At 49.7% G+C, this 26,838-nt stretch overlaps 9 protein-coding genes across 9 annotated transcripts; 4 read left to right on the top strand and 5 right to left on the bottom strand.

Annotated features, from left to right (window-relative positions):
- Positions 1–716: 716 nt before the first annotated feature.
- Positions 717–2,732, top strand: M437DRAFT_39003 (MFS general substrate transporter; the record flags this gene model as incomplete). Its single annotated transcript, XM_041019931.1, has 11 exons — positions 717–857; positions 907–940; positions 993–1,133; positions 1,185–1,334; positions 1,385–1,487; positions 1,538–1,719; positions 1,771–1,866; positions 1,920–2,056; positions 2,115–2,283; positions 2,336–2,438; positions 2,498–2,732. The coding sequence occupies 11 exons, from the start codon at positions 717–719 to the stop codon at positions 2,730–2,732; spliced, it is 1,491 nt and encodes a 496-aa protein (XP_040883189.1).
- Positions 2,733–3,294: 562 nt separating this feature from the next.
- On the bottom strand, positions 3,295–4,134 carry M437DRAFT_62396 (putative 4-hydroxy-2-oxovalerate aldolase; the record flags this gene model as incomplete). The annotated part of the gene is made up of 1 exon (XM_041024065.1): positions 3,295–4,134. One exon carries the CDS (start codon positions 4,132–4,134, stop codon positions 3,295–3,297), a length of 840 nt encoding a protein of 279 aa, XP_040883190.1.
- Positions 4,135–6,774: 2,640 nt separating this feature from the next.
- M437DRAFT_80671 (major facilitator superfamily transporter) lies at positions 6,775–8,379 on the top strand (the record flags this gene model as incomplete). Its single annotated transcript, XM_041027394.1, has 3 exons — positions 6,775–6,989; positions 7,046–7,781; positions 7,840–8,379. 3 exons carry the CDS (start codon positions 6,775–6,777, stop codon positions 8,377–8,379), a joined length of 1,491 nt encoding a protein of 496 aa, XP_040883191.1.
- A 348-nt stretch (positions 8,380–8,727) lies between these two features.
- On the bottom strand, positions 8,728–12,962 carry M437DRAFT_62398 (uncharacterized protein; the record flags this gene model as incomplete). Its single annotated transcript, XM_041024066.1, has 9 exons — positions 8,728–9,307; positions 9,378–9,737; positions 9,791–10,110; positions 10,169–10,520; positions 10,570–11,045; positions 11,101–11,227; positions 11,553–11,596; positions 11,805–12,419; positions 12,513–12,962. 9 exons carry the CDS (start codon positions 12,960–12,962, stop codon positions 8,728–8,730), a joined length of 3,324 nt encoding a protein of 1,107 aa, XP_040883192.1.
- Positions 12,963–14,112: 1,150 nt separating this feature from the next.
- On the bottom strand, positions 14,113–17,159 carry M437DRAFT_39991 (beta subunit of N-methylhydantoinase A/acetone carboxylase; the record flags this gene model as incomplete). The annotated part of the gene is made up of 2 exons (XM_041020112.1): positions 14,113–15,284; positions 15,335–17,159. 2 exons carry the CDS (start codon positions 17,157–17,159, stop codon positions 14,113–14,115), a joined length of 2,997 nt encoding a protein of 998 aa, XP_040883193.1.
- Positions 17,160–17,813: 654 nt separating this feature from the next.
- On the top strand, positions 17,814–19,613 carry M437DRAFT_62400 (NCS1 nucleoside transporter family; the record flags this gene model as incomplete). Its single annotated transcript, XM_041024067.1, has 3 exons — positions 17,814–17,938; positions 18,000–18,791; positions 18,845–19,613. 3 exons carry the CDS (start codon positions 17,814–17,816, stop codon positions 19,611–19,613), a joined length of 1,686 nt encoding a protein of 561 aa, XP_040883194.1.
- A 92-nt stretch (positions 19,614–19,705) lies between these two features.
- M437DRAFT_80675 (FAD/NAD(P)-binding domain-containing protein) lies at positions 19,706–21,067 on the bottom strand (the record flags this gene model as incomplete). Its single annotated transcript, XM_041027395.1, has 2 exons — positions 19,706–20,520; positions 20,566–21,067. 2 exons carry the CDS (start codon positions 21,065–21,067, stop codon positions 19,706–19,708), a joined length of 1,317 nt encoding a protein of 438 aa, XP_040883195.1.
- Positions 21,068–21,557: 490 nt separating this feature from the next.
- On the top strand, positions 21,558–22,766 carry M437DRAFT_39244 (GroES-like protein; the record flags this gene model as incomplete). The annotated part of the gene is made up of 3 exons (XM_041019972.1): positions 21,558–21,750; positions 21,796–22,571; positions 22,620–22,766. The coding sequence occupies 3 exons, from the start codon at positions 21,558–21,560 to the stop codon at positions 22,764–22,766; spliced, it is 1,116 nt and encodes a 371-aa protein (XP_040883196.1).
- A 459-nt stretch (positions 22,767–23,225) lies between these two features.
- On the bottom strand, positions 23,226–24,737 carry M437DRAFT_40278 (aldehyde dehydrogenase; the record flags this gene model as incomplete). The annotated part of the gene is made up of 2 exons (XM_041020166.1): positions 23,226–23,347; positions 23,399–24,737. The coding sequence occupies 2 exons, from the start codon at positions 24,735–24,737 to the stop codon at positions 23,226–23,228; spliced, it is 1,461 nt and encodes a 486-aa protein (XP_040883197.1).
- Positions 24,738–26,838: the final 2,101 nt, after the last annotated feature.

The raw sequence follows: 26,838 nt of genomic DNA on the forward strand, positions 1-26,838 counted from the left end.
TGTCCATCTCGACGCTGTCAAGATCGCCGTCACTAGTCACGAGTGGGACTATTTCGCCATCGAGAACGATCTATACCCGGCGCTAAAGATCAGGCCATGCAGAACGCCGCGGAAAGAAGGTCTTCTCCATTCCGGTCTCTAATCAAGGTGCCAAAAAATGTAGACGCCTCACGCCAAAGGCGGGGATACACGAGTACACGCTTCCCAAACATGGTCAAGCTCTCTTCGGAAGGGAGACGGATCTGGGTTGTGTAAGTGTTCCCCACAACATTCGCCAAGGTCCGATGGCGCCTCGCAGCTCACCCCATACCCGCGACCAGGATGGCGGCCTGATGACCAAGAACGTTCCAACGATGCGGGGTGTGGAGCGCCTTACGACCCCTTGTGGTTACTGCACTGACAAGTCGGCAAGCTTTATTGGGGTATGTGCTTGTCATCGGAACAAATCTAGTCTGTCGGGGCGGGTCCGATACAAGTTATGCAAGCGTCGGCTCACGCGCGACCGTACATCTGGGGTCCCCGGGGACTCTTGTCCCCGAGTACTCATGTGGGCCATATGAGGTTGTATTTCGTCTTGCAAAATTGGCCAGCCAGGTTTCCCCACAAGCGTTAGTAACGGGTCAAAGTTCTTTGAGCACATATATCTCCTGTCTGTCGCTCATCCCGAAGCTTGTCAAGGATCAGATTCGACGCATCCCCCAACTCAAGCATTTGCCATGGACGCTAGAACTCTACCTGCTGTCGAAAAGCTTGACAATGCATACATCGAAGATGCCTCGAAAACAGTCACAAATGGACAACAAGAAGTGGTCATCCGGGAGTTTGATCCCAAGTTCATGAAAAAGACCATGCTCAAGGTATTTCGACTTGATAGGCCTTTCGAAGATCTCGTGCTGACTCTCACAGTTGGATTTGATCGTTATGCCTCTGTTGACGCTGAGTGAGTAGAGGTGTTGATCCGAAAGCCAGACTCGTTGCTGACTGACCTACAGTCTACCTTGCCTCCTCGTTGGACAAATCCAACCTGGGTAACGCAAAGGCACTTGGCATGATGAAAGATATCGGCCACGATCCCAATGGCGATACCTACGCGTTGCTCAATTCACTCTACTACGTGTCCTATGCCCCATTCAGTAAGAATCGCCGAAAGCCATCCATAGAGTGACTTGATTAACACAAAATAGTGGTACCTTTCGCTCTGCTCGGCAAGCGTACGCGTATGGTTTCGGTTCTCACTTTCTGTGCTCTTCTTTGGGGCATTGCCGCAACGAGTTTCGCTGCTGTACAAAACTACTCGGGCGCCTTCGCATGTCGATTCTTCATTGGTCTTGGAGGTAATTTATCCGCTACTCCATCTTGAGTGACATCGCTGACATACTCCTAGAGGCTGGATTTTCCCCTCTCATTCAGGTCTTCCTGTCACGCTTCTACGCAAGAGAGAAGTTGGGAACTCGCGTTGCTGTCTGGTTGGCAATGGCTCCTCTAGGGTAAGGAACAACTTCATCTTCAATACAGAGCTTTAGCTAACAACGTGTAGTGGTTTCGTCAACGGTATCGTCGCATATGGTGTTTCATTCATCCACGGTTCGCTCGAATCATGGCGCATCCTCTTCTTGATTGAGGGAGGTGCCACAGTACTGGTATCCATCATCGCAATCATTGTGTTGCCAGATGATATCGCATCTTGCAAGTGGTTCACAGCTGAAGAGAAAGACTATCGTAAGTCTGATGAAAGAGAGGGTGCAAGGATTTGCAGCTGACACAGAACAGTGATGTACGAGCGCTTCATGAGCATGGGTCCAGAGGTCAAGGAGATCAACTGGAAGCAAGCACGCGGTGCCTTGTACCGTTGGCCACAGGTCATGCGTGAGTGGCTCGATTGCGCTACTATTACCAGATAAGAACTGACACAATCATAGCTATGCTCATGAACATGTGTCAGCAAATTACAGGAGCTGCTCTCAGTGCCTATCTTCCTACTCTCCTCAGCGAGAACGGTTTCAAAGGTGCCACAGCACAGATCGCTACACTGGCACCCTATGGATCCGCCGCCATTGTATGTCTTGATCTTCGGTCCTTCAAAACTCAAAAGCAGAATGCTGATAACAACACAGTGCATGATCATCGCAGCAAAGATCTCTGACAGATTCGGTAATCGTGGCTGGCCTACTCAATTCGGTTGGATGCTCCTGATTATCGGCTTTGCGACTTTCCTTGGTGCTCCCACCCACAACAAGGCTGCCCACTTTGCAGCTTTGATCCTTGCCGAAACTGGCCACTACAGTATGTTTTTGTCGACTTCCATGCAGAATGCTCTTCTGACTGTCGTACCTAGTCTGCACTCCTTTGATCGTTACTTGGTCAGCCAACAACGCTGGTAGCGAATCTCGTCGTGCCGTCGCCGTTCCTCTTGCTGTCGCTACTGCTCAGGCTGTCGCGTAAGTAGCTTCTTGTCCTACCATTCTACTTCGCCAGACCAAGACTAATCTTCGCCTAGTATCGGCTCCGGATATCTCTTCCCCAAGTCGGAAGGCCCCCGCTACACAAGAGGAGCAGCTGTCGAAGTTGCACTCTCTTGCGTCGGAATGATTTTCACGTTCATCTACATGGGCTTGATCAAGTGGGAGAACAAGCGCCGCGACAACAGGGAGGGAGGACCGCCAGCACCTGGAACTCGTCCAGACACTGCACAGTTCGCAGACGAGGCCGAAGGATTCCGATACCTTGGTTGATCGGCAGGTCACGATCCATGCAGCCAAGACGTCCTCATCGCAGCAACCTTGTGACATGTCTCGCACAAGTGTACATAGTTTTTTTCAAAATTGATTCATGTCAACAACAGTATATGTCTTGGTCTCACTAACTTCGACTTCTCAAACGCTTTTTCTATGTTGTGCAGTCTTGTACAAGATTGATCGAGGACAAGGAAATCACTCTTGGATTTTGCTCATCGGTATTGATAATTGCGGATTTGGTACGTGGCTTCATCGAACCCCTGTGGAGGCGAGAGCACTAGCTCCAGACTTGCCAGACCTTCAAGCTTTCCATGTAATTATCCTGCTTGGAGATGGTCTTGGAACGTATGTTCTCTTCCGCGTCTTTATGCAAATGCTCGATATAGATTCTGGGCATAAGAAATTCCAGGACGATCCTGCTAACATATCGAACTTTATGGATAATCACCGATGAACACTTTTATCCTCACATGGTCAGAGAGTTGCGACACAATCGAGTCTGTTCATAAATGGTATCATAGGATTATCTTTTTCTCAAACACTAAACCGTAAAAATGCGCTATTTTGTTCCATTCGTGCGAGATTCTTGCACTCTTCCGTCAATCTCTGCATAAGCCTTGCCAATCTTGTTCATGCCAGCTTGCAGGATTGATCCGTCACCACCGCTGAGTGACCAAGTTGCACCGAGCTTGAAGAAACGTTCTAGCAAGTCGAGGCGGCCACCAATTCCTCCAATTCCGATAGGCTTACCAGCCTTGACACCAGCAGCGATAATCTTCTCCACTGCATTCAGGTAAAGCGGGTTGTCGTATTGTCCCGGAATACCGAGATCTGTGCAGAGATCGTTGGAGCCGACCAGGATACCATCCACGCCATCAATGGCGAAGAATTCGTCTGCAAGCTCAACCGCGCCGGGAGTCTCGATCATAGGGATCACCATGGTCTCACGGTTGAGTAGATCGTTCTGCACCAATGTAGGTACTGTCTGGAAGTTGAGAATAGGTTGGTTGTTGGCACATCCGCGAATACCGAGAGGGGCATATTTGGAATCACGGACAATGTCCTTGACATGTTGGACGGTTTCGCAGTGAGGAATGACGACAGCAGCTGCACCAGCATCCAGAATTCGGCTGAGTTGCCAATGTGACTTGGATGGAATGCGAACAATGGGGCTGACTCCGACGTAGTTGCATGCGAGAATGAGTTGTGATACGTCTCGGATTGTCAAGACGGAGTGCTCCATATCGATAAACATGCCATCAATTCCAGCCATCTTGACCATCATTGCGACCTCGTTGCTGACGAAGAACTTGCAGGACATGACTGAGCAAACCTCGCCCTTGAGAATTCTGTCTCTCCATGGGTTCGAGACCCTGAAAACTGCTCCGTTGGTCGACATGCTGGGAAATTGGGTGTTCAAGGCGCCAAGAGAGATTGAGTCGAGTGAAATTAAGCCGTTTGTGTCGTGGAGGACTGATGTGGGCACGCAGACGAGTGATGGGTATACAATGGTATGGCAGGAGGCGATGTCTTTATAAAAATCACTCCGATATATTCCGCTTGTGCTGACAGAATAACAAGACAGACTATCCTGCCATATATCGGAGCCTGTTCGGTTGTGGGGCATACATCTCGGAAGTGTCCAAGCTTGTTACTCCACGCCGTCGGAGAAGTGCCGATAGCCGCACCCCAGTGTCCGCAAATTTCGGCTTTCGACCGATTTCTAATGTGGGTTCAACACAAGTGGGTCCATGAATCTATGTTGCACGTTTTGGTGATCGGCTGACCTGCTGGAAATTACGACTTTTCGGACCCCTCGACGGACCACGTCGGAATGGGTGTTAATAAGGAGGTCCACAGAACTGAGAGCAATGCGGGATCCGGACTTTGACTAAAAATTCGAAATCGCCCAAGTCCCGAGTATTGTATAGTTCGGCAGATCAACGTCTGTATCCTCGGCAGTAGCTCAATCTTTTGTTGCCATGCATGCGATGTCGCATCGTGACTTTATGAGAGTCAGAGCGGCATTATGGGCTGTTTGCAGCTGACAGTATACGACGTAACAGATCCTGCTGGTGACAAAATCCTCTAAGATCATGGCAAGACAGGTTGATGAAGGACACCAGACTTGAAGGTCTATGTGGCTGCAGATATGACCACAAATGACTGGAATTGACGTTTATAGATGCCCGTTGAGGTTGGCTCGAGGACACACCAGAACCACATATCGAGCCTCTATACATATCACACATTGGAAACAGCCGGGATCACTCAACACCATTCCGAAGTCTTGGAGGTGGTCATCCTACGTCTCACCACTTTCCCCCGCAACCATCCGACGACTCAACTGCCAGATCAAGATTTCTCTTACTCGTAACCACGGGCGAGCTACGTAGCAGCATGCCGGCTCCTTAGTTCTGAGACATGGACTTGCAAACGTATGAGAGTTTGGAAAGAGATGTATGAGAAAACTTTGCTTGCTATACCCCATGTTTGCAGATCAAGCAGGCGCATGAAAGCACAATGTCTCAGAATGTGCATATTATGCCCGGCATTCTCACCTTGGTAGGTACAAGCAGCGAAGTGATCAAGGGATGGACATCAGGACGAAGTTTCTGGTGATTTGCCAGGCAAGTGACTTACACGATAAGGAACTGGTCTCTTGCCTGATGTCGGCGGCCTTCTAGACTGTGGCAAGCAGTCAATCCCTTGGTTGGACTGCGAAAGGCTTTCAATCTGAGGAAGTCCATTGTGATTCAACCTGTGCACAGAGATATTGCCTCCTTCAGTCGTTCGTCCGAGAATCTCTCGTATGCGATATCAGCGATCGTGTACCTGCAGATTGTTATCCTTTCTTCCGCATTAATTCCAGTGCATCTAGATCCCTTGTACTGCTATTGTTGCAACTTCTATCCATGCCATCGGCTGATCTGTCGAACAGTGGAATCTACACATTTGCTTTTATTCTTTGGATGTCCCCCTTCACTGCACTTCCCTCTCCAGATGCGCTTGTACAAGGTCGAGTCTGCTGATCGCCGCGCACCACTCATGACTTTGCCTTACTAGTCTATGTCTCCGCCACGCTCAAGACAGCAAATGATTACTTTGAAGGCTGCAGTAGACTGTATGTAAAGCTGCTTATGTACGGGAAGAAAAGCCTTCCAGCTATGGTGGCGATGAGATCGACGAGAACAAGATTGTCGAGCGCATGGAAGAGGTCTGATGTAAGGATGACTAGTCTGGCCAGATGACTAGTTCTGGAATTTGATGCGCAGCTTAGCAGTAGCTTCTCCCAAGCAAACGGCTCATTTTGTACTGCTCATCTCGCGTCATTCACACTTGTAGTCTAGGCCTCCAATTTATCACACTCTTATCATGCGGACTGGGAGAGGAGATGCACGAAAGCTGGTCATGTCGTGACCCAACGGGTTGACAACGGGAGTTACTCTGACGAGAGTTACTTTGGTTGCCCACGAGTACCAGTGCTTCAAACTTCTGCTTCCAAGTAGCTACGGCAGCGCTCAATCATACTTCCGATTATGTTTGCCCGACTACGAATCTGTTTTTCTGCTCAGCATCAAGAGCATTTCGGACATTTGTCTTGGTTGTCAATGCCCAGTCGCCAAGGTATATGCGTGTCGGAATTCTGTCTAGGCACCTCCATCCTTCGAACTCAACTGTATGAATTTGTCCTCCTTTGGCGTTTTCACACAGCCACAAAAGAACATAGTCTGAATACAACGCTTGATTCTTGCTGCGCATAGCCTGTACCAAGAAGACGCTTTCTCCACTTTCCTGGTCGGCAGACCTCCGACCGTTCGAAATCGACAGATGTAGTGGCTGTCAACAGGTCGTGATGCATCTTTGCCCCATGTATTGCCAGACATGTGCGGGGGTCCCAGGTTTGAGCAGTACAACCCCATGGGGTGCTCCACTTCACGATCGACTTACTGACATGAGTGCAGATCTATAAAGAGAGCCATCTCTGCTGATTCTGTCCAGATATCAACACATACTTCGATATCATCAATTCTCCAAGATGCCTCTTTCGCGCCCTTCTTCTCCCGTTTCTGTTCTTGACAAGGAAAAGGCTGTCGAGCACATTGAAAGTGCTCCAGTCGAATCAACCTATCTTGAGGGCTTCCCTCTCCTTCGCGATAAATCAGAGGAAGAACTTGCTGTTTTGAACAAGAAAGTCTTGAAAAAGCTCGACTGGAAGTTCTTGCCATGTATCACTGCGATGCTGCTCATGAAGTACAATTTCGTCCCCTCTATTTGCAAAGTCATTCGCTGACACAGCCTGCTTGTAGCTACCTGGACCGAATCAATGTGTCCAACGCCCGCCTTGCTGGTATGCAGAAAGATCTAGGAATGAATGATGTCATGTGGTCTACTGGTATCTCCATGTTCTACGTCGGATACATCATCTCTCAAATTCCTGCCAACGTTATCATCGCCAAGGGCAATCCTCGTATTCTCATGCCATGTTGTATGCTCGCTTGGTCTGCCGTCACCATCTGCATGCCTGCAATGAAGAGCGGTTGGTCTTTCTGCGTGTGCAGGTTCCTAGTCGGGTTCACAGAAGGCCCATTCCTGCCTGCTGTTTCTCTTATGACATCTTCATGGTACACCAAACACGAATCGCCACTCCGCATGGGTATCTGGCATGCTGGTAATATCATCTCCAACGTCATCTCTGGTTTACTTGCGGCAGCAATCTTGACAAACATGGATGGTATCGCCGATCTTCATGCTTGGCAATGGTTCATCATCCTTGAGGGAATCGTCAGCATTATGGTTGCTGTGACTGGCTTTTGGCTTCTACCTAATTGGCCTAGCAACACTGGAACATACTTCTTTACACCTGAAGAGTCGGAAATGGCCCAGTGGCGTGTCCTTGTGTCTGCGGGTGGTGTCTCCGAAGATGACGAGGGTGACTATTGGGGCGGTGTCGTCCAGGCCCTCCGCGATCCTTTCACATGGATGTTTGCTTCTCTGCACTTTGCTCTCATCATTGCGCAGTCCTTCAAAGACTTCTTCCCATCCGTAAGTTCTCTCGCAGTTCTATTGATCATCCCAAAGCGGGTTCTGACACGATGCTCAGATCATGGCTACTCTTGGATTCTCCAAGGTGGTGACGTACCTTGTCCAGGCACCACCCTACGTTATCGCCTACTTCGTCACTCTCGCCATTTCCTGGTCTAGTGGTCGTCATTTGGAGCACTGTTGGCATATCATTGGCAGCATTGCAGTCTGTCTTGTGGGCGCGATCATCATGATCTCCACTCTCAACACCGGCGCCAGATACTTTGCCTTGATCCTTCTCTGCTCCGGACCTTTTGTCGGTCTCAACATCCAGATTTCTTGGGAGACGACTGTCGTTCCCAGACCTCGCACAAAAAGGGCTGCACTCATTGCCATCGCCAACTGTGTTAGCAGTGTGAGTCACTGGTTCTCTCCCTACTTCTTCCTCACCAGCCAGGAGCCCAGATATCAGACTGGTGGTGGTGTCATCATTGCTGGATGTGGTATAACCATTATTTCCTGTTTGATTACTAGATGGTGGTGCATCAGAAAGAACAAGGCGCTTGATAAGAGAGAAGCAGAGACTGGCGAGGTCAACAGTTGGCGCTTCGCTACTTAAGATGGGAAGGCAGAACAATGCTGCTTCAGTCGAAAATTCTGACTGACATTCTTTTTGGTGTTCACTGCGCTGCTGCACCTGTCTCTTTCAATAGCTTTAGGTGGCGTTTTTGCTCATGCCAACAGATACTGTATTCAATCTCCAATCCATGCATCGCGATTTTTGCTTGCTGTGCTGACTGTAGACTAAACCATTCTTTCCTGTTACGGATATGTGCAGTTTGTCTTGAACATTCAACAGTCAGTCTTGTTTATATGAGCAATATGTCTCACAGAGTCAAAGAGAGCCCACACAGCATAATCCAGTGACTGCTGTTCTGCTTGAAAGTTTTGATTCGATGTAATCTATTCATGTTTCCAGTCGTAGATTGTTCAATTCTCTGACAAGATTGTCTAATCTTGAAGCTTGAACATTCGTGTTAGCAGTGTTGAACACAACAACCCAATTGGATTTACCCCTGTTTCGATCGTCGTCCTCTGCATTCCTGCGCTTGAAAGCTTCAAACATAGCCTTTGCTTCGTCCGGCAGGACAATATTCATCCCCGAAGCCGCTTGCTCAATGCCCATTGCTGCATATTGGATGACTGGAAGTTGACTGCTAGCATGAAACAAAACGCGAAGAGCGTCGAGGAAAGCAGAGGCGGCGTGGTACGAGAAGGTCGGACTCAATGAAGAGATTGAGGGCAACGTCTCGAAAGCCACGGGAAGCGCGTAGTAGGGGAAGAAGTTCATGAACTGATCGCGGCTGTAGAGCTTCGCGACGCGGCTTTGCACGGCACGTGCTTGCAAGGCAGAGTTAATAGCCACAGACAGACATGGCTCTACCGGCAGCTTGGCTTTTACCAGTGGCGCTGCATGTGGTGTAGGATTCGTAGATGTCATCGTGAATGGTCGGAACAATTCAACGATCGCAAAATGATATGTGCAACTGCAAAGGTCAGCTTGGGGTTTGCTAACAAATGGTCTCAAGCCAGCAAGGAGTGCAAAGGAGTACTTACATGACCTGGAAGACATGGGGCGGTGCTTCCTCCAAGTAGTTCATATTCTTCAGCATCGGATCGATTCTGTCCCACCAATCCTTGAATCGCTTATATAGGTCGAGCGAAGCTGTCAAGTATTCCAAGGTAAGAGGTCCGGATGAATACTTTGTCTGTAAAGGTATGATACGCTTGAAGATTGTAGTAAGACGCGCTTGAGCATCAAATGTTTCATACCTGAGCGCTGGAACTGTCCTTCCTTGCTTTGGCCAGGGCCAAGGCATCCATTGCTCGTGTTCCGAAATGTTTACCACTCGTGGTGGTTCGATCGGTGGCTCGTTTTTGAAACCAAGATCGGCTCGGAACGCAACTTCAGCAAAACTGGAATAGGGTCAGTCATTTGCACTGGCTTCAAACCTGGTTTTGCGACTTACATGGCCCAATCATGCATTCCCCAGGCGAATACAGCTCTGGCTTGTGTCCTACGTGGTTGAGCAGGATCATAGACTTCAGCGCGACGACCCTTATCGTACAGCCCCATGTTTGTAGTGATATGTCGCATTGCCAAAAGATATGGCATGCCGAGCTTGTCGGCACCATGAAAGGTGTGCATGGCCCAGATCATCATGGCAGCCGCGCCGCTGGCCAAGTCCTGTTCCTTGTCGATTGGCGTCTCCCAAAGACGTTCTGCTTCTGACCAAGAAGCCTTGAGTACAGCTGCAGCAGTTTCTCGATCCACGTGCGCATAATTCACCTGATCGATCCTCAGTTAAACTCTTGCTCCGTAGAAGAGCTGCAACCATAGAACTTACCGAACCATATGCCAAGACTGCATGAACAAGCACTTCAGAGCACGTATCCGATGGCAATCTGATCAAGCCGTCAAGAAAATCATCTTCATCGAACATATGTATCGATGGATGATCCCAAACAAAGAATGAACTGATGATGTTCCGGAAACCTACATCATCCACGTATGTGACATTCCAATCTTGAGCGCTGACACGAGACAAACGATCGTCGTACAGCCAAATGTAGGGTGATGTACGATGTCTTGAGGGGATGGCATGTACCTGTTGCAGATTTGGAGCACTTGGAGATCTTCTGATGCGGGTGCTCCTCTGAGCCGGTGGACTCGGACTCAATGGCTCGCGTAAGGATGCACTGACAACGACATTAACAAGCTTGGTAGGGGGAACATGAAGCGGCGTACAGCAAATCAGGCATCGAAGGCAACGTAGTACCCGGATTGACCGAGGAGAGGTCATGAGAATGAGTGGTGATTCTGTCGTATCTGTCACGACCTCCGTTCAGGTCCAAGGCGACCGAAGCATGACTTGAGAAGCCCCCATAAGGTACGGATGTTAGCGATCCTTCAGACACATTCTGATCTCGAAATGTGCTAAGTAGTTGTTCGGCAGGTGCGCCAGGAGCAGGTAATGTCCGCGCGAATTCGATGGTTGAGCGCACATCCTGTCCGTCGCGAAGAAAATCCAAAATTTTCAGGGCGTCCGGTTGAGCGACAGATTTGAGATGGCTCAACAGTTGGTTTACCTCGTTGTTCTCGCGCTGAAGGGCGTCATGCTTACGCTTGAGAGCAATTATTGGGGGGGCGTCTGGCTCAGCGGCGTAGACACATTCCAAGCCACGATCGGCACATTTCGCGCACGTCGGACGTTGCCCATCACACTGACTGAAATTCAACTTTTGACAACTCGATGCGGCTCTGACGATAACGACTGACTTTGACCTTGCGCGTCCGGCATTTGTTGCAAGCGACAACTATTTGATGGCGCTTCGTTGTAGGATGAGATGGTTGATCTGGCGGTACCGCCGTCGAAGCCATGCCTAAGGTAGGGCCGTCGCGAAACCTTGATGAGAGGAAAGGCGAAAATCAGATGTCAAGTGACACCGACTTTCCGATGGCAACTTCACAGCGCATCAGGAATACGGTAAGGCAGGAGCTGGGTCCGAAATAATCGTGAGGAGGCGGAGAGAGGTGCGACAAAAGAGTGCTGATGAACAGGGAGAAAAACCACGACAGCCGATGGCAATCCTGCACGCTTTGGGAATCCTATGACAGTGGAGCTGGGTCCGAGGTAGTGACGACCAAGTGACTCAATCTGCCGCTGTCGACATGCACGGAACTAAGATCTTCCGGCTTCCGATTCAACTGTTTTGTCAACAAAATCAGACCATCCTCTCCTTGCCAGCTTCACCGCTGTGCTTCGTACTACTGCCTGTTATCAAACAGCCATCTACGTCTGCTAGCTGGAATATCATCTTGTGCGCGTGAAGAGGCTCAAATCTCGATGAGTAGATCAGAAGGTTCATCCCTGAGGTATAGCTATATACAAAGCCAGGGTTGTCCTTACAACGACCATCAGGTGACATTCTACGACCTTGCACACAACATGACTCCCTTTACGTCCAGTCTCCATTAAGTACCGTCGGCCGCCCCTTGGCATGAGCTTCTAGCAGAGTATCTATAGTCCATGGTATGTAGACCATCCCAGGTGGCACATTCGTGTTCTTAAACGACGTTCCCTCTTGCAGATGCATGGCAGCTTTGCAGTAGTTTTTCAGGGCGTACTGCTCCGGGTCATGACGAAGGATCCATCGACCAACTTGAGCATGCTTCCCTTTTGACCCATCCCTCGAGACCTGTCCTCTTTCGTTAGATGGTTTGCCCTGAGCCTCGTCCCGACTGATCACCCCGAACGCTTGCAGGCATGAAACGCGCTCGAAGCGAAGAAGATTATGTACCCTTGTCGCGGTCGGAATCTTCTGATTATCGCCTGCTATCGCAATGCACGCGGCAAGTGAAATCGCGTCTTCCATGGCTTGTGTGCCACCATTGCCAGAGTTGGGCAGAAAAGCGTGCGCTGCATCGCCGAGCTGAATCACACGTCCAGCAGGGGAAGTCCAGTCTGGTTGGGGATCACGCCACATGAGTTTCCAGTCGATGATCATGCCTGGTGGAGTCGTTCTGATCACCCTGTCGGCTATCTCCGGCCATCCAGGAATAGTAGAGGTGTATCGTATAACGTCTGAGGGGGTGACCTCCACAGATCAGGACTCTTGCGCCTTGCCATCATCCTGATACTTGTCAGCAAATACAGTAATCCACCTCGTCGAAGGCATGAAGACACTTACGGGACGGGACAAAGACCAGCTCATTTCGTGTTCATTTCGCCAGAAAGCTGCTTGTACCCCAACGCCACGCCAAAGCTGGATTGTCGATCTGCCGTCTTCGAGCAATGGAAAGTGTTCAGCGACTTTGGGATCAGCAAGTGCCAGCTCAACAGGATAAGCCACTCGGAAAAGAGCATCACCACTGCTGCGAGCAGGCACTTCTTTACCAGCTACCAATCGCCACGAGTTGCTTCGAAGACCATCCGCCGCCACCACAAGGTCGCCCAAAATCCGAGAGCCATCTCGAAGAACCACACCCGCCCGATCGCGCTCGGCTTCTTCAAAGTACTCGTGGACTTTGCGGTCATATTCGACTTCGATGCCGATCTGGCTGAGCTGCTCAAGTAGCATAGAATGAAATCTTGGTCTGGAGTGACGATAGACCTTTTCTGCATCCTCAAAGTAGAGCATCTTGGAGAAGTCTTTGGGGCCGGCGAATTGTTCGCCGGTAATATGATGAAATGAGACAAGAGGGTCGTAAGCAATTTCCTTGTTCTTCGCACTCAAGAACGGCCAGTGTTTGAAGCCACTGATAGCTGATGGGTCGATGCTGAAAGAGTCACCGGTGTGGACGTTAGTCTTTCGATCAATCCTCCGAGACGAGTTGCATACCACTTGTGATGTTTTGTTGAGACCTCTCAAGAACACGAACAGAGCAGCCGATGCGCCAACATTCGAGAGCCGTCATCAGTCCACCAACACCCCCTCCCACAACCACAACTGATATTCCATTATTTGGACGATGTTGCAGAAGAGTGTGATTGATGCTTGCGAAACCGCATCGACGACTGATTTGAGTTGTGGATGAGCATGAGTGTTGGCACGAAGATCTAACAGATGCAACTCTAATAGTTCGCCCAATCAGCGGCAAGCTCGAAGAGATGTGCATTCTCCTCAATGTGATGCCCGGCTACGGTATAGCAGCGGCTTAGCGTACTATATAGCAGTAAGCTGCAGGATCTCGGTGTTTGATTTCGTGTATGCCCATTTCCGAATCTCTGGGGCGGGAAGAAGTCACACCGAGATGGCTGTGACTAACAAAGCCTATCTCTTGTATAGCACGCTCAGCCAATACGAGATATCAATTCTGTGATGGAGATCTCTCTTATCGTTCACCATTCAAGCTTGTTCTACGGCAACAGGTCACAATCGCTGGGCTTGACAAGACTGCGATTTTGAAGAATTAAAGAGCTTATTACAATCTCAACGTAAAGCACAACGTTGGCAACGTCGATTATCACCACCACTACCTCTAGGACTACTGCTCAAATTGTACTACAAGTATGCGTGGCTTTGGGTGGGGCTTTGCGCTTTGATAACTGGAGGGTGCTGCAGTGGCGCCTGACCTGACGCTTCCATTGCCCATACCTTTGGACAGGAGGTATTAATGGCTAAGCTTGTTGTGTAGAGCCTCTTGCATTTGAATAGTGTTCAAATTTTGAGTGTAAATATTTCGATAGTGTACCGGGGCCTCACGGGAAAGCTTAGTTGAGCTGAGCAAATATACAAGCACAATGATTGACATGCCTCCTTTAGAGCAATCAGTGTTTGGGAGAGTCCTTTAAACTCTCTTCCAATGTGATCTATACTCCTCAATAACGCTCCGTGGTTTAACGTATTCTCCCAAAGGTTTGTACTCGAAATCGTAGCCAAACGCACTCGGCCCGCCAATCTTGATTCCTTCAGGTGTGTCGGTCCAAAGAGGCGAGCAAGTGATGCCAATCACAGTGACATAGTAGCCATACTTGAACTCCGGCACGCCCAACGCACAGCCAGAGCCAGAGTCTAGTACTGCAATGAGATCGGGGACAAGCGCGAGATATTCTTTCTCTCCAGAGTCGGATGTGTACTCGGCATAAATGTTTTCGTTCTTGAACGGAATCTTAAGAGTACCACCCACTCGCATGGCAGGCATACGATTTGCATTGGCTGCACTTTCTTCGTCTTCTTCTGTTCCACCGATCGTGATCGAGCCGTGAGAGTGGCCTTTGTATACTCGTCGTTCGACTTGAGTGATCTTACCGCGGAATAAGATGCGAGCACTCTTGGTTCCGCCAGCCTCATTCACGATCGCTTCTGCAACGGTGGACATCGTGTTTGTGGCTTCTGCCAGAGAGATGCACCTACCGACGCGCCAAGCCAAAGACATGGTATTCAAAACACCAGAGGAACGAACTTTCTCGGTTGTTGTTGGCTTTGCTGCCATACCCACGCGCGAGCCCATCTCGGCACAGGAGGCGCGCAGAGCTCGATCCACAATTTCATCGTTCGGTGCCTTGGTCATCAAGATCGTCTTTCCGTCGCCAGAGTCGATGACACAAGGTACAAGTTCACCTGGATAGTGTACAGCCAGAGTAGTCTGCCAATAAGTAGGGTAGGCACGGCCCATGAAATCGGCGTCGATCACTGGACAATTAAAGAAGCGAGAGGATCCCACAAGCAGAGGCTCCATGCCGTTGGCACCGCCTATCTCCAGACCCATCACTGCATCTAGCTTGTCGTGGTGTAGATATTCCATGAGCTCATTGAAAGCACCGACTGTTTCCAAAGATTGGAGACGCTCGACTGACACTGCTGGAGAGCCCATGTGGCCTCCCCAGTAGATCAACGCGTCGTCGGCGAGAGCGGAAACATCTGCGACACGCATCTTGTGTCCCTGGCGGAGCATCTCGCGGAGTTGTAGTCGTGAAGCTCCTGTGGACCCACCTCCTGCGCAGCCCAAGACATAACAACCTGAGACAAGATCAGCTTGTGAGCGGGTCCCGAGGATCCTTACCACTCACCTTTGGAAATGAAATCAATGTCTGTCTCAGACAGTAGCCATTCCGGATGTCCAGTCGCGTCATTCTCTATGATCGTGGGCATGTAGATTCTGGGATCGACCTGCTGTGCTTCAACAGTCTTCGGCGCCACCTGTTTAACGCCTTCCTCTGCATGCTCAAAGTCTAAACCATCGTCATCGTCCTTGAATACAGTCTGCGACTGAGCGTTGATGTCGAGCTCGCCCACAGCCTTCACAATTGTTCTCAATTGGTTCGCGACGTATGAAACTGGTAAGCTCTCGACCTCCGCAATCATGATGCTATCTTTAAGGGCACCGGCATCAACTGCACGCTGAATCGCAATCTGCTTAGCTTTCTTTTCAGCTTGCTCGAATGTTTGACCTGACACATCTTGGATTGTGTCGACAACGCCTCCAACCTTGGATATGGCAGCGCCAACAGCATTTGCGACATCATGAAATGGTGGTAGTGTGAGCTCGGAAGCACCTGAAAGGGTAGTAGGAGCAATGACTGCACCACCTCCTACCAACAGAACAGGCATCGGATCAGGAGAGGTCTTGATCACGTCAATAGCCCGTTCGAGTAGTGCTTTGATACTGCATTGTGCATCTGCAACTTCCTTGGCATTCAAATGCTTGACGAGAGTGCTGTCACCTATCTTAGCCTTTCCTGCAGCAACGGCGATGTCTGATGCTGTCAGGACGTCGCCTCCGAAGACCAAGGCATCTCTCGTGAGATAGTGTCCCACAGAATCTGGCCCGACAACAATCTTGTTAGCGGTGTGTTTACGGACCATAGTACCGCCTCCAAGACCAATGCTGTGCAGGTGTGGCATGGCGTAGTTCATTCGTACTCCAGCGACGGTCACATATGCAGCAGCTTGGCGAGGTAGACCAGAAGGCAGCAAAACTCCGACGTCGCTTGTCGTGCCTCCAATATCTATGACAATGGCCGAGGACTTTCTGGTATCATGAGCAGCCAGGTAAGCTGCACCACGCATCGAGTTCGTCATGCCCGATGCAAATGTCCGGATAGGAAACTTGGCGGCGGATGCTGAATCAAGCAAGGTGCCGTCATTCTGGGTGAGGAACAGTCGGCAATCCAATTGCAAAGACTTCATTGCACGACGGAAGCCACTGACTGTTCTCTTGGCGTAATCAAGGATTGCTGCATTCAGAATACTGGCATTCTCTCGCTCGAGGAAACCAATGTTTGCGACTTCGTGTGAGCAAACGACCTCAACACCTGGCAGCTCTCTGAGCACGATCTTTCTGACCTGCTCCTCCTGCTGGAAGATCTCATCGATTGGCGAGAACACTCCCGCAATCACTACTGACGACAGGCCCAAAGCTTTGATTTCAGCACATCTCTCGACTACCTGAGATTCCACAATGGGGGATTCTTGAGAGCCGTCGATGTGAAGGCCACCATCGACATAGCCCACATATCCATTGATAATAGCTGCCAGTCCAGGTGGAAAGTCGGAGAAGGGAGGTACCTCGCGAAGGAAACTTTTGGACAGGCGAATGACGGCCACCTTGTTCAATCGACGCGCATCATGCTCGATTGCTGCATTGATGAAGTGCGTAGTACCGACAGTGACACTCACAATGTCCGATGTTGACAATTGTGAGATGTCAAGCACCGCGCGTATCGCGGTCTCAATGCCTCTGGTAACGTCAGGCGTTGTTGGCGTCTTGAAGTGTGCAAGGAGACCCCGAGTCTCTGTGTGTTGCTGCGATGTGTCGATGGCGACGGCGTCGGTGTTGGTTCCTCCTACATCGACGCCAATGCGAATGCATCTGACGCCTGATTGAGAGCCCATGTCTTGTCTGTAAAATCCAATGTCGAGCTTGAATCAATCTGATTCAGGTATCTTAATGGTGTTCGAGACTTGAAATGTATTAATGCTACAGTCTTGTCACCCTCGTGTTTGAAATGCAAGCTCAGCCCCAATTCCATGCCTGGTGGAGCGATAGCATGTTGGAGTCGCTGATAAGACAATCAAGTTGGTGAACCTTCGCCTAAGCCAGCAGGTACGAGCGGATAGCCTGATTTGGGCACAACCGCGGCGGCATGGTGGGGTTATCAGAGATAGATAGGCGACGGAGTGGGAAATCGTCGCCGAAATTGCCGCAAACAGGTTGGCCGACGGCGAACTTCGACATGACCCCGCATGATTGTCTCTGTTGAGCAGCACCGCATGCAACGAGATGTTCGAATGAAACTTCTATCATACTTTTGCATACGAGAGGCCTCCATCCCGATGTTACAAAATCACAAAGCCTAAGTGCATAGAGCGATAAGCTGACTGATCCACCTATCAAATCGTCTTGTTGCTCTCCATGTCAACACCATGCACTGCCCCGCCGGAATTTCTTATCGCCATGTTGCTCTCCCTACAGAGGTCATATACATATGATTGCTTCCATGGTTAGCACAGGTGATACTTCTTGACACAAATCAATCAGTCAACGCAATGGCATTCAAGTCTCTCTCAAGGCATCTGAAGGTGCCAGAACATGAGGAGCACATTTCGAATGTTTGGATCAACGATGACATCCGACCTCTGCCTCCGCACAGGCGGACCTGGACACGTTGGGCGTAGGTTTCTCGTGCAGATCACCACTCATTGAGCTCTCATGAGACTGACTCAGATCGTCAGCTTCATATCATTCTGGGCAATCAACCAGATCGCTCTCTCTAACTGGCAGCTCGGTGGCTCTCTGGTATCCACTGGCATCTCCGTCTGGCAGGCAATCGTTGCCATCATCGTTGGCAAGATCATCATTGCAGCGGTAGCGATCGCGAATGGCTACGTCGGCGCTACCTGGCATATTGGCTTTTGTGTTGTGTCCCGATATGTATGGGGCGTCAAAGGACAATATGTAGCGTTGATACAGCGTATCGTTCTGAGTCTGGTCTGGTTCGCCGTACAATCTTGGACCGGTGGTCTCTGCGTTCAAAACGTACTTGCTGCCATTTTCCCTAGTTTTCAGCACATGAAGAACCACTTCCCTGCTAGTGCGAATCTGGATACGAAACAGTTCATCGGCTGGGTGCTGTTCAATGTCATCATGGCTCCCATCATATACATCAGGCCCGAGGGCATGAAACATATTGTCTTGTGGATGACTGTCGTTTCGGGTATCACCTTGTTGTGCATGACGATCTGGGCGTTGTCTGCAGCTCATGGGGCTGGTCCCTTGCTCAATCAGGCAGCATCAACGAAAACCAGTCAGGAACTCGGCTGGAACATCACTCTGGGCGTCACTACCGTCATTGGCAACATCGCTGCCGGACTGGTCAACCAGATGGACTATTCTCGCTTTGCGCGACGTCCTGGCGATCAAGTGTTTGGTCAATGGATTTCCATCATTGGACTGGGCATCATCATGCCACTTTTCGGTTGCCTTACATCTTCAGCTACGCAGAAGATCTACGGAGAAGCGCTTTGGTAAGTCGCGAAGCAGCAAGTGACTTCGAAACTATGTCCTGACTGTCTACCAGGAATCCTCCAGACATTGTCCAGAAGTGGTTGAATACCGACTACAACGCAAAGTCGCGCGCAGCTGCTTTCTTCGCTGGTTGCGGCTTGGTCACGTCGCAACTTGCAATCAACACTATCGACAATGCCTTCTCGGCTGGCATGGATATTGCTGGACTCTTCCCTAGCTACATCAACATCAGACGTGGAGCATACATTGGACTCGTCATCAGTATTGCTCTATGCCCGTGGCAATTACTAGCCTCCGCATCAACTTTCATCAGCGTCCTCTCTGCTTACAGTGTGTTCCTCGGACCCATGACTGGAATCATGATCTGTGACTACTGGGTAGTAAGAAGAAGAAAGCTAAAGCTCTCCGATCTTTACCACGGCGGCAAAGATGGCGTCTACTATTTTTGGCATGGTGTCAATTGGCGAAGCTTCGTGGCCTGGGTTTGTGGTTGGAGCTATCTCCTTCCTGGGCTCGTTCATGCTGTCAATCCTGGGATCAATGTTCCAGTTGCTTGCGCAAGACTTTACTACCTTGCCTTCCCGCTGGGCTTTGTGGTCAGCTTTGGCATCTACTATGGCCTGAATCTCGTTTGCCCTCCTCAAGGCCTGGGAGTCATCGACGAGGTTGACGAGTTCGAGACTTTCACGATGGACGAAGCACAAAAGCTGGGAGTCCTTCCTCCAATCATCCATGGTGACATGCAGCAAATCAGCAATGAGCCTCGCATCGATGACGAACTTCAGAGGCCAGACGACAAGACTACCGTGGTCTGCAAGTAGGTTTGAGATATGCTTCATACTCAGGACACGGAGCGTCGACATCAAGGGAGACGTCATGATTGACATGTGTCTTGATTTATGATTCTATTATTCTACATGATAAGCTCTTCTAATTTCCTGTTTGCCTCTGCAACCATATCGTCCATGTCTACCCTCCAAATCTTGTGGTTGCGCCAGAGAATCTGCTCCTTGATCTTCGCAGGATCACGTTTGCACAAGCGGTCCCTCCACTCGTACAATTCGACGCTCGCACGGCTGCTTTGCACCAACCACTGTGTGCGCTCCCGTCTTTCTCCATCAAATACTTTCAAGACATTTTCCAAGACTTCTGTTTTCGAAACCCGGGTGGATTGTTCCTCAAGCCTAGTCCAAGCAACAGCGAGTAGCTCAGCCAATATTGCACTGTCTTCGATGCAGATACCTGCGCCAGCTCCGTGGTGGGGTCCTGTTGCATGGGCAGCGTCTCCGACAATCGCGATACGTCCTTTAGCATAGGTTGACACTGGATGGTCCCCCAAATCGAAGATGGCCCATTTGTCAAGCTTGTCTTCTAGAAGGTCTACAATCGCCTGGACCTTGCTACCCCATCCCCTGTAGTCTCGCTTGGCGTCTTCTTTAGTGGTTGGGACCACAAGTCTTGAGTCTGTCCATTCACCCGGGTCGTATTTGAAAGCGACGACATTCAAGATCTTGCCATGTGCCACGGGGAAGGTCAGAATGTGACCATCCTGTCCCAGGTGCATTGTCCTGTTAGTTGCCAAATCTTTTCCTAGAGCTTTGACGGCATTTTCCATTTTGAGCAAGCCTCTGTATGCATAGCGGTGGGTGTAGGTGGGCTTGGCTACGAGAGAATCTTTCCCGAACATCATTCCGCGAACACTCGACTTGATGCCATCGGTAGCGATTACTTTTTCTCATTAGTATACGGCACTTCACAGCTGTTGAATAAGACGTGACTTGCCTACATCAGCTTCCGCAGTCGTTCCGTCGGAGAACTTCAAAGTGATAGGCTTATCGTCGCCGTTTTCGACAAGGTTATCGAGATGCTTGTTGAAGTGTGCGGTCCCTTCAGGAACCAGTTTGATCATCTCCTCCAGAAAATGCGCGCGATGACAGCCGTCGGCCGGAGCGTCTCTCGTGACGTCAAAAAGCCAGTGTTCGGAGTCCTTGTCGGTGTAGCCATCGACAAAGTCGTACCATGTATTGACCTTGTCAGGATTTCCGCTTGCAGTTGCGACATGAAGATATGCTTCGTGGACAGCCGGGTCGCACTTCTTCATCGCTTGCTTTGCATTGGGAGAAAAGGCAATACCAGCGCCAATCTCAGTGAATTGGGGTGCTTGCTCAAAGATTTGCACATCGATGCCTCTCTTCGCAAGGGCTATTGTCAATGTCACACCAGCGACGCCTCCGCCAACGATTGCGACTGAAAACTGAGAGTCCTGCTTTTCCATCTTGCTGAAGGTTCAATTGTCAAGCCAGAGATATTTGTGAATTGTGAACTTCCAGACAAGAATCGGTGGGATGCTTCAAATTTATGAGCAGACTTGCACGGGGTCTGCTCAACGGTATACATTCATCCTAGTGTCTGTGACGCAAGTGTCGAATGTCTGACGGTGTCATCGGCATCACAACCTCCGTGCTTGAGCCTGTTCGACATCGGTTGGCGAATCCGGCAACTGCATTTCGGTTTGGTCGGGGAAGTCTAAGGAGACGAATGCGGGGTCGTGCTGGCTCCTTCGGTCCGCATGTTACGGAGTTAGCGGAAGACGCGAACTCAGATCTCGTCCGATTTGGAAATTGGGGGCTAAACAACGGACCTGGTCCAGGCTGTTCTACGGTTACCAGGAGCGGCACTCAGAGTAGTCTGAGCTCATTGCTTGCACAGTTCCTCCCTAGAGTCCCTCCAATTCTGTCGTCTCGTTCTACAAGTCCGTTAACACCATGCCTCAGAATGCTCGTGCACTTATTGTGAGAGAGCTGGGAGGACCGTTGACCTTCGAAGATGTCATCGTTGACGACATACGGTCTAATGAAGCTCTCGTCAAAATCGAAGCCTCAGGTATCTGTCGTACAGATTTGAACGCTGCGGCTGGTCATCATCCGATACAACCTCCAGCTGTCTTCGGACATGAAGGTCTGTCAAGTTCAATACCATCTACAGAAATCTAGCTAACCTTAGTAGGTGCGGGAACCGTGCTCAAAGTGGGCGAAAGTGTGACAGGGGTTCAGCCCGGCGACAAAGTCTTGCTCAGCTACTCTATCTGTCGTATCTGCAAACAGTGTTGCTCTGGAAATCGGGCTTACTGCGAGAAAATACTCGCGCTCAACTTTGGTGGTACACGAGCAGACGGCTCGAGTGCCTTGACCCTTCCAGATGGACAAGCTCTGTTCAGCAGCTTCTTCGGCCAGAGTTCGTTTTCCAGTCTAGCCGTGGTCAACGAGACTAGTCTGGTCAAGGTCCCGTCAGACACTCCTCTGAATCTCTTTGCGCCTCTTGGTTGCAGCATGGAGACTGGAGTTGGCGCAATATTCAACACTCTGGACGTGCAACCAGGATCCACAGTAGCTGTCTTTGGTGTAGGCTCTCTGGGGCTATATGCAATTATGGCATGCAAGCTACGACAAGCGAAAGAGATCATTGCCATCGATATCCAGCCATCACGTCTTGAGCTTGCAAAAGATCTTGGAGCAACCGCTACCATCAACAGTTCTGAAGGTGATGTTGCTGACCAGATTCGAACCATATGCGGAACGAATGGCCTCGAGCGAGCGCTTGATTGTTCAGGGGTTGCAAAGATTATTGAAACAATGATCGAGTCTCTAGGAACCAGGGGAAAGGCTTGCTCTGTGGGCTCCAACAAGCCCGGGACACGCATCAGCATCGATGTGCATAAGCATTTTGTCAAGGGCACGCAGTATGTCGGCAGTCATCAGGGTGATTCGGATCCTCAAAAGGTGAGTTCTAGTAGCTTGATTAGCAGATTTTCGCTGACTGTGCTATAGATGGCTCCAATGCTTATCAAGGAGCATTCGCTTGGCAACTTACCTTTGCACAAGGTCACAACCTTCTACAACGTGGATGATTTCCAGCGTGCACTCGACGACGTCCAATCAGGCGAGACTGTGAAGGCTGTCTTGACCTGGCCATGAGAGTCCTTGTAGGAACATCGTACCTCATGGTTATCAGGCATATACGGGGTTCCAGTAGGAAGATTGTTGGATTGAGGCACAAGGCCAGCATGGGTGGGGGGTTTCTCGGGCTAAAAGTCGCCTAGCATCGCATTTCGAAAGCAATATAACGACCTAATCGTAAGGATCGAAGAACAGTTGACTCCCGGAATCGATTATTTAGGAGACTTAGAGCACCATGCAAGTCTCAGAATATGAACAAGCCTTTTCGTGATACAGACATCGCGAAACACAAATGCTGAATTGATGGTTACGGGAAGCACTCTGACTGACCTTTGCCGTATACCTAAAGCGGCACAGCGATAATGTTCCTTATGACCGCTATTCTGCACATCACTCAAGTAAGTATCAACAGAGACCCCGTAGTAGTAACACTTTGAGTTACAAGAAATCATCTCGTTTACGACTCTCAAGTCATGCTCAGTTACCGCTATCCTCGCCGTGCCAGCTGATCTGTTTGGTATTGTAGAATTGCTCTAGACCCCAACCAGCATTTTGCGTGCCCCAACCACTGCCCTTGACACCTCCTTGAGGTCCAGTTGCTGCGTTGATGTCAGTGGAAAGTATGTCGATTGTATAGATTTGGTACTTACGACTAATGTAGACAGTTGATGAGTTGGTGTGAACCTGACCATATTCAAGTTGTCTACCCATCTTAATCGATCGTTCTAGGTTTCGCGTATGGATCGCGGCATTCAGTCCGTATGCACTGCGATTTGCTATCTTGATAGCTTCGGCGTCGTCATCAACAATGTAGACACTTGCGCTCGGTCCAAAAGTCTCCTCATCAACGATTCTGAGATGATCAGGAGTCTTCTTGGGGTCAACGAGTACCAAAGTGTTCGAGATAGAGCAGTTCTCCTTGAGTTCACCATCACCGCAAAGGAACTTCGCACCTTTGTCTTTTGCGTCTTTCAGAATGCTAATAGCGTTTTGTGCAATGGACTCTGAAACTGCAGATCCAGATGGCGCTTTCTTAGTCTCTTCAACCAAGAGTTTGAGGAACTCATCCGCGACACTGCGTAGCACAATGATACGCTCTGTGCTGAAGCATATTTGTCCATGGTTCTTCACGGCACCCTGAGCACAGAGGCGAGCGGCCTTTGGCAGATCTGCGTCGTCCAGCACAATTGCAGGGCACTTTCCACCCAGCTCCATAATTGTGGGTTTGAGGTACTTGGCTGCTGTTCCTGCGATAATTTTGCCAACCGCTCCGCTTCCGATGAACTCAATCTTGCGAATGTGTTCATTTGCAATCAGACTCTCCGTGACGGCTGCCGCGTCCTGGCGTGAAGCCGAAAGGCTGTTAAGAACACCAGCAGGGCATCCAGCCTCACGGAAAATGTCGACGAGAATTGTATGAGTTAAGGGTGACAACTCGGAGCATTTGAGCACTACCGTGCAGCCAGTGACAATTGCAGAGCTTATGGCCCTGGTGGAAAGAATGACGGCCGCATTCCAAGGCGGGATGACAAGAATCGGACCAATTGGTTCCTTGAAGACGAAAGTCATAGTATCGGGCTTGTCAGTTGGAGCGACAGTTCCCTTGACACTACTGACACATGCTGCAAATTCGTTGATATAGTTGGTTGCAGCAAGGACGTTGAATTTCGCCCAGTCTTCAGTACACGCGGTTTCCTTCATCTGCGCTTGGACAAGCTCGTCCACACGTTTCTTGTAGAGGTCTGCTACCCTGAGCAACAATCCCCGACGTTCTGTTATCGGCGCATTTTTCCAAGTTTGGAAGGCGTTCCAAGCTGCGTCGCATGCACGCCCACAGACTTCTGTATCCGCACCGGCGTAGTAATGGACATTTTCTCCAGAGATAGAGTTCTTGACCGGGAGGACACGATCAGCATCGAATGGCTGCTCCTCGTTGTTGATTATGGTAGAGACAACCTCGCGACCATGCGCGTCTTGTTTGAGCTGCATGTTGGATGGATCTGAAATGGGCGCGAAAGCACTGAGTAGCAAGAGCAAAGAGATACTGATGAGGGGTACTCTTAGTAACACAGAAGCAAGAGTTATGTAGTCATGTAGTTTGATGATGTAATGACGCACGTCCTCTACTAGACGGAGGAAATGATTCTAACTGAGCCCGGATGCATCGGAGATAGGAGATAGCCAAGATTTTCCTACAGCGTCCTGGAAAGAATACAGTTGTATACAGGGGCCAGACGATACAGTGACACGGGAGATAATATCGGTAATTCTGTCCTCTCGGCTAGCAGCACACTTGCAGATACGGATATCACGGCGAGATACAGGTACAAGAAATCTCAATAAGGTTTCAAGCTTTAGCAGATCATTGAGTTCCTTGCATGGAAAATTAGAGTTTCAATTGTGATGAACTTGGATTCTGCAGCAAAGTCAAATTCCAGAAACAATCATCATGAGAAATTTAGATCATTCACTAAAGTCACAGCTCGGGCAATGCAGACTCGAAGGTCCGCTATGGAAAGGACTCAGCGTGTCTCGGAGCTCACCTGACGCCGACATCCCGTGGTATCAGCTCTAACGTAGACGTAGGGGCAAGGAGGCCTCATGAGTGCCGAATCTACTGTGGGAGCACCTGTCAATTGCTTCTCTGAGAAAGAATGATACTATTTTCGTCACAATCATCATCATTCTGGCAGGTTTCTCACTTGTAGTATCGTGACCACTGCTATCTATCTGCATCGGCGTCTACGTTAACCAGGCAAACATGAAGCAGTTTGCGATGCTTCTGCACGCCATGTTCTTAGTATCGTCAAACATGCTGGCATCATCAGCCTTCAAGGATGAGTGGATGAATGGCTTTGGCCCTCCATCACGGCTGACCTAGGTATCCGAAACACTACGGCAGTCCAAGATGACAAATGTCATCGACCCAGTACCGTCAATCATGCTGGTATCATTAGCCTACAGAGAGGGGCGCAAGGACATTTCACGGGCTGGAACCTCCGTTACTGGTAGAAAAAAAGGATTACGGCAATTAGATGAGGCACATGTCATGAACTCAGTATTGTCACTCGTGCTGGCCTCGTCAGTCTGCAAGTACACTCAACGGGCTGCGCCATCCGCTACAGATTACCTAGGTAGTCGGATTCTCACGGCAGTGAGGTATGGCAAAGCAGGAAGTGGGGTAACAGCATTCATGGGATCCGAGTCATAGAGGAGTACAATCTACTTAGGTGAAAGATTAGCTTATTGACCATCCTGCCATCAATTCTTGCTTTCTCCTGCATATCATTTCAGCTGTCCGCCATGATGGAATCTAGACTACACCACAAGACCGCCTCCGGTGTGTACAACGACGTTGAGCTCGAGGTGTCTAGATACGAGAACCATGATGAAATCCAAGAACTCTGCTCCTACTCACTTCGATGCCATCTCATAGAGACTATCCTATCGGAAGACACGGTAGTTGGGTGCTTGATCCTATCCTTGGTTTGGGATAAGCGGATTCTCTCAGTCTTCCTCACTGGAAGAGGATCAAAACCCCTGCCTTGTTGCCTTCCACGCCATGATGTCTCCTCTCATTGCTGCAGTCCTCATTTCAGCTCGTGCTGGGCATTATCATCCATCATGCATCTTACCTGACTTCAGACCAACTCGCCATTCTTGGTGCTGCATCCAGGTCGATATAGTGAATGGTTGAAATCCTTATCTTCTTGGTCAAAATCAGTCTCACCAAGACGGAATGTCACGCCTGTGATTGGGGCTGCTATTGCAAAAGTTGGCAATCATATCATCACCACAGTCATGATCACCTACGCTGCATACAGTCATCAAGAAGAATCTGCCTCTGTGGGTGTATTCATCGCCTTCGTCAAGCAGATTTGGGGCTTTGGGGGTCCCTTCTGGTTCCCTCAGGTCTTTGAGGAGATTGAACTTGCGGGCACTGTAGTAATGGATTGTGGGTTTGTGATTATATCGTCTATGATCCTAATGGGCAGTCTTCTTATATTTCGTAGAAGGCATGTGTAAGCATCAACTTCAATGCTAGATTGCTTGCTAGAAAGAATAAGGATTTTGCAGTTTATGTTTCAAG

This window comes from Aureobasidium melanogenum (genome assembly GCF_000721775.1).
Source record: "Aureobasidium melanogenum CBS 110374 unplaced genomic scaffold scaffold_2, whole genome shotgun sequence".
Taxonomy (NCBI): domain Eukaryota; kingdom Fungi; phylum Ascomycota; class Dothideomycetes; order Dothideales; family Saccotheciaceae; genus Aureobasidium; species Aureobasidium melanogenum.